Source organism: Xyrauchen texanus, chromosome 9 (genome assembly GCF_025860055.1).
Source record: "Xyrauchen texanus isolate HMW12.3.18 chromosome 9, RBS_HiC_50CHRs, whole genome shotgun sequence".
Classification (NCBI taxonomy): Eukaryota; Metazoa; Chordata; class Actinopteri; order Cypriniformes; family Catostomidae; genus Xyrauchen; species Xyrauchen texanus.
In genome coordinates, this window is record NC_068284.1 from 10,179,450 (window position 1) to 10,193,137 (window position 13,688).

General features: G+C 39.5%; 1 protein-coding gene across 1 annotated transcript in view; it reads left to right on the forward strand.

The window, feature by feature from the left end:
• Nucleotides 1-1,062, forward strand: part of cdc73 (cell division cycle 73, Paf1/RNA polymerase II complex component, homolog (S. cerevisiae)) — a 37,786-nt gene extending 36,724 nt beyond the window's left edge. The window contains exon 17 of the mRNA XM_052134442.1: nt 117-1,062. Within this exon, the coding sequence (XP_051990402.1) occupies nt 117-153 (37 nt within the window). The 3' untranslated portion in view covers nt 154-1,062. The remainder of the gene's footprint in view (nt 1-116) is intronic.
• Nucleotides 1,063-13,688: the final 12,626 nt, after the last annotated feature.

Below are 13,688 nucleotides of genomic sequence, written 5' to 3' on the forward strand. Positions count from 1 at the left end.
AGTGTAGACTCACTCTGTGTACCTATATTTCTGTTGATTTTAAGGATGAAATTATTTTACATAAAGATATATTTGAGAAGCAGGGAATTTGCTCACTAGCCCTGTCGCCCCTACAGATACATGGTTAAACACAAGTCATATCTGAGGTTCTGAGGAGATCGCTGGCCGTCCATCTGTCAGCTTATCAAGACTGTCAAGATCCTTCTAAAAACCTGCCAAGAATGGACTACTACACCCCTGTTCCTCTCAGCCCCCTGAAAGTACTTTGCATATTAATCTGCTTCACCCTCTGCTGACACCAATATGATTTCTAGTCTCTTCCACCCATAGATTAAACTAAAGTGTCTACAGGTCAGGGTGGGCGAGAGGACATTATGAAGTTTGGGTTGGCCCTTTCACGTTTTCTAAGTTGATATGCATTTTTCATATGTAAAGCAGCTGGAAAGCAGGCAGAATCAAAAGGAAATCATTGGAATCCTGTTTTCTATGCCTTCTCGTTTGGGCTTTTGGATAAAAGAAAACCATTAAATATGATGGCTTACTGATATGAATATAATGACTACAAAGTCAAAAAGCTCATGGAATAGATTCCCTTTTTCCCCTTTAATTTTTGGCAAATGTGCTTTTCTGCCTTCTGTTCTATGAAGAGTAGTGCGTTGAGGTTCACTGCACAAATGCAGTTAGTAAAAGTGGTACATGTAAATAAAGGCCTCTTGGGTTAGGATGAGATATGCCTTCATATCGTAATAACCTAAAACAATACACAAAGTGTAAGGCTACAGTTCTATAAAAATCTGTAAGTTAGATTTTTGATTGTTAAAATGCCCTGTTATTCTAAAATATATTTGAAAAGTATGTTTTGTTTTACCAAACATCCAAGAAGTACTGCTTGCATGAAATGGTCAAAAATGCAGCTGCTTCTATATGGCTGAGTTAGTGATCTGAAAGGGGACATTTTTTTTTGGATTGTTCTTTTTGTATAAATCAGTTTGGAAGTAATGTTTGTTTATAAACATTTATGTTGAATGTGGATTATTATTAAAAAAGAAAATAAACAAATGTACTGTATATGCATATCTTTACTCTTTGTTTCAGAAGAGCCTAAGATTAGTTTGTAAATTGCAAGGCTTGCACCTGATTTTACTGTACTAAAAATAATTTTAGACATAGGTTAACCCTCTTAAAGGTGCTTAGCAGAAAGTGTAAAAATAATAGGGAGTTGCTGTAATAATGTCCCTAGTAATCTGCTGGTCATGTGATCTCAAGGCTTTAAATCTGGGTTTAGTGGTTTGATTCTGTTCTCACATCTTAGCTGTCCACCCTGTGAAGAGACTCCTTTGATGTTTTGCCACTTGTTCAGGCCCTTGGAGTCTTCTATGCCACAGTGAGGACCCTTAATGTTTTTTTATTATTATTTTTTAAGTCCGTTCAGGCTGAAGGATTGGATGCCTCGGTATATACACTATATACATATATATCCTTTGAGTGAATTAACTTTAAACCGATCGGCTTTTAACCTAATGTGATTTAAGTTAATTATTTCAGTATTTTTACATATGTTCTTCATGGTGTCATGCTCGTACAAGTGGTTTGAGACCATTCCATATATGTCTTCATAGAGATAACTAGAAGACACACTGTCTCCTAAAGCATGATTTAAGTTCTAATAAGACCAGTCTCCAACAGAAGCTTTGTAGTATACGATCTTGAATAGGAGAAACTGTGTTTCTCCATAAGTATTTCTGTTTCAGGAATTTAGTAAAGTGAGAATAGCAGTCGAGAAGTGGATAACTGGACCTCAGAGACCTACTATTGTCTATAAAGGGAAGACTGTGGCCTATGACCTGAATCGGACCATTAGATCGATTTACAGAACTAAAGCGTCGTGCCAACAATCAGTGAGATAAACGATGTACAAGATGACCATGTTCAGAAATGTTCTATAGTCATCTATGCTTGTAACCAATCAGAATTCTAGAAGCTATAGCATTAACGTCAACTTGATGCTGTATCTGATGAAGTATTGATGTTTTTGGACCGGAGTTGAGATCGTGATTCTCCTGTCTTCAAATTCAGAGGCTTTTGTACTGCTGGCTTCTGCCATTTGATTTGGCAAACAACTGTCTTCAGTAAAATTCAACTAATTTGATTGACACCTCAACTCCTGTTCTTCATTCCAAGCCTACTGGTCTACGAGTCCAAGCTGTAATCCCCTACAAGGCCTACAGTTTTGGTACAAACAAAGACATCTGTAGTGCAAACACACTACAATAATGATTATATTAAAGGTCCAATTTACGTTGTTCACAAAGAATTAAGGAGAGATATTGTTCTGGTTATGACTGTAACCCTGGTTCCCTAAGAGGAGGGAGCGAGAACCGCACCAGCAAGCAAGGATCCTTTGCAGCAAGGATCTTGGAAGAGAGAGAGATGAAACATCCAAATGTTAAGATTTTGCAAAGGAGTAATGATGAAAGATTACCACCTGATCTCTAAAGGAAGTGGCCAAAACTTCGGGCACTTTACCCTCCTAGCAATGAGAAAGGCTTTTGACAAGCTGGGTCCCAATTCTAAGCAAAAATCACAGACCCCAGATGAGCTACCCAAGGAGTGTGGCCTGCTTCTGTAGCAGCGACATAGAATTTGAGAGTGGATAGAATTCCTGCATCCAATGCTTTTGTAAGAAGTGAAGCACTCACCCCGGGAGGAACAGTGATATAGCCGCCTCATTGAGGGGGCCCTGGCCTTTGATATGGTGTCAACAACACTGTCTGTGACAATCGATCTATGTCAGACAAGCCCTGTTCAGTGGCCAGACATGAAGTTTCCACAGCTCTTGATCTGGGAACCAATGGTGGTCTGGCCTCTCCAGCACAACCAACAGCATGGTTTGCCTGTCTTCCTGAATTCTGCACAACACTTGGTTAGCAAACGAGCAGTAGGGAATGTATACCTGCGTTCTGTTGGCCATTTGTGAGCTAGGGCATCCAAGCCCAGCAGAGCCAGATACATGGAGTACCAGCAGTGACTGTACGTGGTCTACGAGGGGGCAAACAGGTCCACCTCTGCCCAACATGGTCACCGAGCTGAGTATCATTCCTAATAAATTATGCATCTCTCAGGTCGATTGACATAAACAAGTCCAGAGGACAGACATGAGACGAAATCTGTCTCTTAGTAACAGTCTTGAACTGAGACTTTGCGAGTGTCTGGTTCAAATGCCTCAAGTCTAGAATCAGTCGCAGCCCACAGTCCTTTTTGGTGAGCAGAAAATAACAGCTGTAGAAACCTCTCTGCATGGCATGCTGGTTTTGTTTTTCACGTCTTTGGTGAGGAGACTTCGTACCTCAGATTGTAAAAAACACTGCGTCCCGCAATTTACGGAGGAGTACCAAACACTGCTGAAGCAAGGTCACCGACTATGAAATCACAGTTTTAGGAGTTAACTGGGCCTTCTTGATGCTGGAAAAAAGCACTGCCTTAAAGCCACATGGGCTGCATTGGGGACACAGAGATGTTTTGTTTTTTGTCTTGGCTTGGTGTTTCCCAAACTGGGGTACTGAGTTGACGATGGGGGTACGCAAACAAAATTATGAGATTTTCATTTAATCTCCGTAATAAAGAACATTCAAACAGAATTCCTGTATTTTTTCAAAGGCAAAACATGATTGTGTGGTGGTGTCAAGAAGGTCAGATAAATGGCATCCAGTCAAAAAATGCATCCACTCATGTGTCGTGTGTGAGTGCACAACATACGTGATGCAAGTTTTGCCAGCGCAATCCTAGTTGATGTACAATAGCTTAGTGATAGCTAGTAAAATTGATACTTCGCTGTTTCACTAGGTTTGGCAGTCGTCCATGATTTTAGGTGTGTGTGTGTGAGAGAGAGAAACTTAAGGCATATATGAGGTGATATGCATTAGGGAGTTTTTATTCTGATTGCATTATTTAAGTTAATGAGTTCTGATGTCAGGTGTAAGATGTTGCACTGGTCTGCACAAATAATTCTTCCCATTTATATGCAATCATTTTCACTTGCATTTGCTTGCACTGTAGAGCCATTTTCCATCACAGCTTGATTTATTGCTGGCTACACAATTGTGCTGATACTGCCCAATGCAAATAACATTGAGTTGTTTACAAAGTTAATTGTGTTAAATATTAATATTTTTAGTCTAGGGTGTTAGGGAGGGGCAAGGGTACGCAAAAGGATGTTTATTATTTGGAGGGGAATGCCAATTTAAAAGTTTCTATATATTCTGAAAGTCAGAAGTACCTCCAGTGGCCAAAGATCAATCTATAGTTACTAGAACTGAGATCAAAACTGCGTTGTCACTTATATTTTTGAATGAATGTAATATGAACGGCACAGCGTGTCTGAAACATTTGTGTTATTACATTACTATTGTCCTAACTCTAATCCAACCTACAAAAACTATCAGGGCATAAACATTTGTCACATGGTGGTGCTTGTCTGGTATTTCCGCACAGTGGGTCTGAATTTTGATGAAAAACATTTAGAAAAAACACATATTTCCAATGTTGCAAGAACATACCAGTCAAATATAAATGAACGTATGACCTGACAGATAATTTATGGTGAGCAACAAGGCTCAGTCTTAGGGCCTTTGTGATTCTTTTATTTGATCACTTTGATATCTTTCAGAAACAGTGTTTGCATGTAACTTAAAAGTCAAATGTGTGATTGAAAGATGCCTTGCTTCAGTGTCATGGATTTTATTTGAATGAATTCCTACATTTCAATAGCTCAGCTATTGGAATGTATTTGAATACACAGGAAATCACTCACTCAAATACATCAGAAAACCAAAGAAAATTACCAGTACTCATTTAGTCTGAAACCTCTATAATTTCTCTCTTGGGTTTATACAAAAATGGTTTGTCATCTTAACCTTGTTTTTAATTTGTACTAGTTTAATGCTTTAACTATTTCTCACAAAGAATTCAAGACATTAAACAGTTTTGTAGACATTTTTAGAGCCTCTAATAAAACGACTGGGATTCTTTTCCATGGCCCACAAACAGTTACCAGGATAATCTCAAGTGGAGAAATGTCCTTCCCAGATAGAAGAATGTTTTACTTGGAAGTATATAACAAAATAAACAAGATGAATGGAAAAAACTTTCTGTACACTTCCACGTGGATAAATATCTGTTTTTGTGAGAACCAAGAACGCAGAGCAGTTATGATGGACAGACAATGGTGTTTATTTTTACATCTAGTACCATTGCAGATGCCATCATTGGAAATTAAAAATGTGAAGGAAAAAAAAAAGGAAAACAGGAAAACGAGAGAGAATTTGGAACAAAGCACAGATGATATTGGCAAAGCAATCAATCAAAATGCCAAGCCAAAATGGCAACAAATTGCTCTCTCTGAAACTGATCGGGAAGAAATGAATACAGATGTTTTAATGCAGGTGCAACCAATTCTACCCAGCACTGTTATAAAAGAGGGAACATATTATCAAAGCTTGGTCTTTTATCAAGTGTCACATCATTAAGGATAGCAGCTCAAATATTTGACTCAAGTTTCCTTGGAAAGAGATCTTAGGGAAAGGCAAGTGTTCAAGATCACCCAAGTGAAAAAATAATATACTTAAGCACCCCTTAATCTTGTGGGCTTCAGTATACTAAAGTGTATTGCTGGCGGACTATAAATTGGTATACTACAAGTGTGCTAAATTGGAACAACTAATTTTTGTACTTAATTCACTTTAGTATTCTGAAAGCAGCACTGAGGTCCAACTAAACATTTGTGAAGTATACTTGTTTGTGCTAAAATCTATTCCAAGTATACAACCCCAATTCCCAAAAAGTTGGAATAGTATGGAAAAAGCAATGATTTGTAAATTCTGATGGTTCCAAAAAAGTTGAGACGGGGGCAATTTAAGACTAATAACAAATTCCTGAGTTGAAATAAGGCGATGTGAAACGGATGTTAAACAGGTGAGGCAATCGTGTCGTAGTCAGTATTGGGGAAGCTACTTTGAAACTAGTTTGATAAGACACAAGCTACTCATAATGTTAAATAGTTAAGCTAAAGTCAAGCTACTCTTTTGAAAAAGTAGTTAGCTACACTACAAGTTACTATCAAAAAGTAGCTAGCTATATTGAAGCTACTTTATTAGGCAATTTTTTTAATGTTACTATCAAACCAATAATATTAATAAAAACATTTACACTAATGACATTTATTAATTCATGTATTAATTAAATACATTTAATGTGTTTAATTAAATGTATTTAATGAATAGTAATATTAATACTGTTAATAATGCCCAAAAAATAAAAACAAAAAGATCAGACCACATTTAAAAAAAATCATTTTTATACTATACTTTCAGTCCTGTGGCCAGGTGTCCACTTCCCTAAAGATCCCATTTTTATGACACACTCTCCTTGGGCTGGCATTTTTTGTTTGTGTCACATAATATTTAGTGTGGATAATATGTGAATAAAGACTCTGGGCTTGTTTCTCCCCTCACCTGGGTTCATGCTCATTGTATTTTTGGACTTTTTTGACATTGACATGCAAGTGCAGCTTTACAGGTCACATACAGAGGTTGCTCTACAAATATTTGTTTGCTCTGTTCAAGTCCAAAAAAACTGTACAGATGGTCATCCTAGATTGCTGTATAATAATATATGTCATAAATGATTTCTTTTATTGATAATTTTATTTATTTTACACGAAAATAAAAGTGAATTAAATGCTAAGAAATTGAGAAATCAAATAGTTCTGCATAATAGCAATTATTATAATAATATATCCTGTATATTTATAAATATTATAATAATAATTCACACGCTGCTCCAAATAGATGATGCACAGATGATGTGAAGCGAAATAAACATATTTGGACCAGAAACAAAATCCCTCAAAAGGCAATAACTTTTTGAATGATTTTATTTAAATAGTAAATGTAAATCTGGCTGTTGTGTGATCTATTAAGAACAAAATGTCTGAAACATTTTTGTTACAAAGAAGAATAAAATGATGTTCAGATTTACCTGCCCCTGTAATGGCACATTTCCACTGCACGTTACGGTTCGACTCGACTCGTTTTACTTTTATGAGCTTTCTTTTCCACTGATGTTTAGTGCCGCCTCAACGTAGGTGGGATTATAGGCTGATCGTCATAGTTGCGCCGCCACTACTGCCGTGACATCATCTTAAATGCGACACAAAACGATAACACGACCGCTAGCTGTTAGCTACTAGCTCATTGTACTGCATGAAACAGTTGCTACATGGTGATTTTACACAAGTGTAACAGTTAAGTTGGCCAGGTTGTTTTAGAAGCAAGCTTTCCAGTAGCTGGTCAATTAAGTAAAGTGAAGCTTTCAAGCAGATTATAGAGTTAACGTAGCATCCTCCATCGTGGACTCCCAACAATGCCGTGGCTGAGTCCAGGGCACTCTCCCTCCCATTGCTCGCCGGTCTAGATAGCATCCATTTGGTCGAACCACTTCCACTTTTACATTTTTTTCACTTTTCCCTACACTGTTGGTAGCTCAAGTGGTAGCCGTGTGTGGCCAACAGCTGAGACCCTTCCTGAAAGACTTTTTTGTTTCGTTCGTCGCTAACAAGAGGAACGTCTGCACCTCGTTTATTGACCACTGCATGGTTTTGCTCACAGCCATTTTTTTTTTTTTACAATTTGAAAGCCGCGTGAACAAATTATACTGCTATCGCTGTTGCTAACTTTAAAACTAGCGGACCAATCAGTGATCTGCAGGATTTTGATGTCACAATGCAGTGGAAAAGCCCCATAAGTCAAAACCACACACAAACTGTGGTTGCTCGCTTTAGAACATCAGACAATCTCTTCTTATCCAAATGAGCTGTAATAAGCGCTCAGTAGATGGCAGTAATTCACTATTGTTTTTTGTAATCTGTCATTACAAAACAAGATGATGCTTCCTGATTCTGATAAGCAGACAGAAATATGCTGCCAGATCGTCTGAGGTTTTGCCTGTAAATGTTTGGCTTCTACGCAATAAGGAAGGCTTTTAGTTATAATCTGACCAACATGATGTAGCATTTGGTCACGCTACACCGCTACTTGCTGGAAAAAGTAGTCCGCTACTGGAAAAGCTACTGTTTTAAAAGCAGCTGAGCCACTGTCAAGATACTGAAAATATTTGTTAAGTTCGTAGCATCGCTACATGTAGTTAGCCTCCAAAAACAGCATAGTCCTTCAAGAGCAAGGATCATAGGAGACTTGTCAATTTACCAACAGATGCTTCAGCAAATAATCCAGCACTTTGAGATTGGAAAGATTTTGGGCATTTCACCCTTTACAGTGCACAATATAGTTAAAAGATTAAAGGAATCTGGTCAAATCTAGGTGTATAAAGGGCAAGATGAAAACCACATCTGAATGTGTGATCTCTGATCACTCAGACATCACTGTGTTAAAAAACATCATTCATCTGTAATAGATATCATGAACATGGCCTTGGGATTACTTTAGTAAACCTTTGTTAGTCAACACCATTCACTGCTGCATCCACAGATGCAAGTTAAGACTTTACTATGTAAAGCAGAAGCCCTACATCAACACTGTCCAGAAGCACTGCCGACATCTCTGGACTCGTTCTCATCTTAGATGGAAAGTAGAACAATGGAACTGAGTTTTTTGGTCCGATGTGTCCACTTTTCAAAGAGTTTTTGAAAAACACAGCCGTCATGCTCTCTGGGCCAAAGAGGAAAAGGAACATCCAAGCTGTTATCGGCGTCAGGTCCAAAAGCCAGTGTCAGTATGGGTCAGAGGTGTGTCAGTGCCCATGGAATGGGTAACTCGCACATCTGTGTGAACACCATGAATGCAGACAGATATGTAAAAATATTGGAGCAGCATATACTGCCATCCAGCACTGTCTTTTCCAGGGATATCCCTGCATTTCCAGCAGGACAACTTCAAACCACTTACTGCCCGGAGGTGTGAGCAGAGAGTGTGGGTGCTAGATTGTCCTGCCTGCAGTCCTTACCATCTCCAATTGTGAATGTGTGGTGCATTATGAAGCGCACAATACGGCAACAGTCCCTGTACAATTGTGCATAATGGATGATTGGGGGAAAATTCCACTTCCTAATCTTAACAAACTTGTGTATTAGTGCCTAAATGCTTAATAAGTGTTATTAGAAGAAATGGTGATGTTTCACAGTGGTAAACTCTCGACTCTCCCAACTGTTTTTGGGGGTGTGTTGCAATCATTTGATTTGAAAAAAAAAAAAACAAACAATGAAATTCACAAGGTAAAACATCATATAAGTTTAGTTGTAGTGCTCTCAATATAACCAAGGGTGAATATAATTTACAAATCACTCCTTTTTGTTTTTATCAGCATTTTTCATACTGTCCCAACTTTTTCAGAATTGGGGTTGCACTTCAGTATAATATAAACATCACCCTTGTATTTAATTGTGACTGCGAGACAGATTATTTGTTGTGGATCTAGGAAACATGGTTGACGTCTGGATTCAAACCTGGGTCGCTTCCATACAAAGGGCACCCTCTTTAGCCGCTGCGACACATAAAGATCACATCATTTAAAGATTCATTTGTTGTGGTGTCTGCTGGTTTGTTGTGTCATTTTCCTGTTCTTGTTGTTCCTCCCACTTTCCTTCTGTAGACTATGCTTGTTAACAGCAGGTGTTCTCACTAATGATCAATCATCACTCTGGCTCCATGACACATGCACACTGCATGCTTTTATAGTTTAGTGCAACATGGGTGGGTGTAATTTAGATACATAAAGTTTTTCACATTTTCAAAAAAGTTTTATTTATATGAAAAGCTTAATTCTTATTAGAGTGAAACATGTTTTTTTCTTTTTAGTGCATCAGCTGGAGTTGTGTTTGGAAATTCTACCATAACAGCATTTGTTCGAGAAAACAAATGAGATGTTTCAGTTCATACCACACTGACAAAATGTTCTTCTGTTTACACAACCAGAAGACATTCACTACAACTATAATAAGATTTCAACGAACCCTGCTAATAATCTTTACCAGAAGAGCAGTTTACCGGAAGGGCTTCAAAGAAAGTCAGCAGAATGTGTCTCGCTACACGCTTTGCAGATGACCTTTAAAACGATGTTGTTATTGCAGAAATCAAGACAAAGCAAAGAAAAATAAGATCATACTCTTTACTTGTTAAGAGATATACCTTCTCATTCAGTTGCTTTTTTAGTGGGCCACCTGGCCGAGACTTTCCTGTGAGAGTGTATTCTTTAAGAGTTTCCTTTGAGAACACCAAAACAGCAAGCTCGTGAGCAAAGATTCTATTCTTCTCATTCTTGCAGTTTTGCCTCTGCTGGCCATTTTCGGGACCAAGATATTACTGTCAGCTAGGGGAGCCTAAATGAAGGGACAATAAATACAGTAAATAAAGGAACAAACAAAAGACTATATTGGCAAACAAGTTATGTGGCTCAGACAAAAGCAACAAACATTCTAGGAAGAGGGAAACACGAGACATTTAGTAACATTACCAACAATCAGTGAAAGCCTTAGTCCAGTCTGTCAGACAGTAAAATCCTTTGTGTATAGTGTAGCCTAGGATTTTTTTTAAAGAACTAAACAGAAAAGAAATGCTTGTTCATATAGTTCATATTTCAATTAACAGATTTTGACAAGTTGGGACATCCCATTTCAATCTCACTGTCTGGCATCGATGAGGTTCCAGGTGTGGAAGGCACAGATGATGTTCCTCTCTTAGCCACCACAAATGTATTCAGCTTGAATCTTTAATAACAGGAGTACTGAACACTTTCACAATTTTGTCTATCATATAGGGCAAATTAGAATTTCTCTATCAGAGATAGCAGTTAGGAAGAACAAGTATGTAGATAGCAGCCTAGTAAAAGTCAGGCCATGCAGCTAGGAACAAACAATACAACCACAAAAATTACTAAGTTGGTAACTTAACCTTAATAGGTTAATTATGAGATGAGCTAACCAGCTGGTGATAAAAGGTTCTTATTGGCTAGGGGAAACTAGCAGAGCAGCAAAAGATTTTGTCAATTTTAACTGGCAAATTCAACTGAAAGAGGAATCCTTCTTACTTGTGACAGGCAGATTCATGTCATCCAGATTTTTTTAATCTCGAATTACATATTTGGCTGTGCCCAAAACAACAAATTACAGATGACTACTGATTCATCAGGTGAAAAGATAACATTAGAATATTTTTTTTAGTGTTTCACAGAGTTGCCTAATTTATAAAAGAGCTAAGGCAGGACTTTACTGCATGTTTTCTTTACAGACTATCTGAGAAAACAGAAGGCCTGTATGGAATAAATGGCAAACCATTATAAACTGACAATAATGGGCAACACTTATAGATCAGGATCAGGCCTTGGCAAGTCCAAACAACTAGTTTGTCTTTTGATTTCAGTATATTGTTCTGAATTTGGTTATTTTTCTAATCAGGATGTTTGTGTGTGTACTGCAAAAGCATAACAAATATTGCAAAAGCAAAGGCTGCAAGGGATTTATTCAGTCAGATGGTACTCTTCCCAGAACATCTGCCTACAGAAGAAATGTCTTGGAAAAAGGTGAGCACAGAAAAACAAAAGTATGTCTTTTTCAAAAGATTTTTGTACCCCTACTGAATTTATAATATTGCCGTAATGGTCAATAAATGGATGATAAATCTCTCCCGGATTCATTCTACAGAGAGGAATCTGGTCAATAGACAAGGAGAGAAATGTAAACTGGAGGGAGTAAGGGGATTTGGAGAAGATCTGGAGAACTTTGGGCAAGAGGAGAGAGCAGCAGAAAATGGCAGCCAGGGTAGAGCAGGGGGAGAGGGGAGCCAGGAGGAACATGTTTGAAAGGACAGGAGACAAGAGAAATCTAGAGAGGAGAGTGGACAGGAGGAAAGAGCTGAGATTGAGAGGAGAGGTGACAGGAGGAAAGAGAGGAGGAGGAAAGAGCTGGAGAGAATGGGCCAGGAGGAAAGAGATGAGGATGAAAGAATTGGAGAAGGGGCAGGAGGAAAGAGATGAGGAGGAAAGAGCTAGAGAGGATGGTGGCAGGAGGAAAGGGATGAGGAAGAAGGAGAGGAGACCGGAGGAAGAGCTAGAGAGGAGACATGAGGAAAGAGATGAAGAGGAGAGGGGACAGGAAGAAAGTTAGGAGAAAAGAGCTGGAGAGGAGAGGGGACAGGAGGAAAGATATTAGAAGGAAAGAGCTGGAGATGTCAGGGGACAGGTGGAAAGATATGAGGAGAAAAGAGCTGGAGATGTCAGGAGTAAAGAGATGAGGAAAGAGCTGGAGAGGGGGCAGGAGGAAGATGAAGAAAACAGGAGACAGGACAAAACAGGGCCTCCAAGGAAAACCATATTATCCCAGATCGGTGACGGATCAGTGACTTGAGCTCATTGGATCTTGTCAAGTATCTCCCATCTCACCGGAACAAGTAAAAAGGTGGGTGGAAGGATGTTGAGACAGCACGGCACCTATTCCACATTCATCATTCAGGAGGTCTGATAACACCATCTAATTCACTTTCTGCAAAGTCAAATCACAATTAAGATTTAAGAACTTAGTAAAATATTGCATTCTATCAGAGGCATAACCCCTCCCAGGTCTCTCGCTGAGAGTGCATCTCTGTATGCAGATTAGATACATTCTTTGTAAACATCAAAAGACCTACTCAATCACAAGTTTCTAAGGTCCACCTTCAAACCCCTAAATTGTGAACCAAAACCTGTATAACATCAAACATACACATCTGAAAAAATAGAATTGCTTGGTATTTAAGGAGAGATGACAAATAAATCGGGGTTCTCTGTAGTCAGACAATCCCACACATTGATGTGTGTAGTTTTAATATAGGGAATCTATAAGCCAGATCTCTCATGCTATGCCACTGCATGTAGTTTTGTCAGGTATGTCTCTTGATTCTTATTGTTTGAATCCAGACGCCAGCATATATTGTGTTTTGAATGCTGGTCAACAACATGAGATGCTGCTGTTCTTGTGTTCCAACAAGGCTTTTTGAGCTGAATTCCCATGGCTTCCCATTCACCTCTGGATTCGCTGGATTCCTGATGGCGCATTACAGCGGCTTTCTCCCCCATCTGCACTGGTGCACTGCAGAGTGCCCCTGAGCGATTCGGCAGAACAAACTGAAAGAGTATTTTCTAAGAGAGAGGCACACACGGAAACATCTTTTTAAAGACGTGTGGTATTCCTGGTTGCGGTCGTTATCTCTCGCCTTCCGACAGCCACGATCGCTGTCTTTCGTGTCTGGGCGCTGCTCGCGCGGAGACATCATTCATGGATGGGTCATGTCCTCATTTCGAGAACATGCAGAGCCTGCATCGAGAGCCTGCAAAGGTAATGAGCTCTCGAAAGCAGCATCGGAGAGCGGGCTCGTCCAGTCGGATGCGGAAGCCTCGGCTGGGATTCCCCCCTCGGTATGGTTGCCCAGTCATAGGCTGACGCCGAAATGATGGACATGCTTTCCCGGGCAGCCGCGAATGCCGGGCTAGACCCTGAAGCAGCAGATTGAGGCCATCCAAAACATCCTGCCCAAGATCCCGCACCCCGTCTGCTCGTTGCCACGGCTTCCTCCTGCGGCGACTGAACCGGCTCTGCCGCACCCGGACCCGTGGCCCCGCCCCGGTGCAGAGCCCCCCGAAGGAAG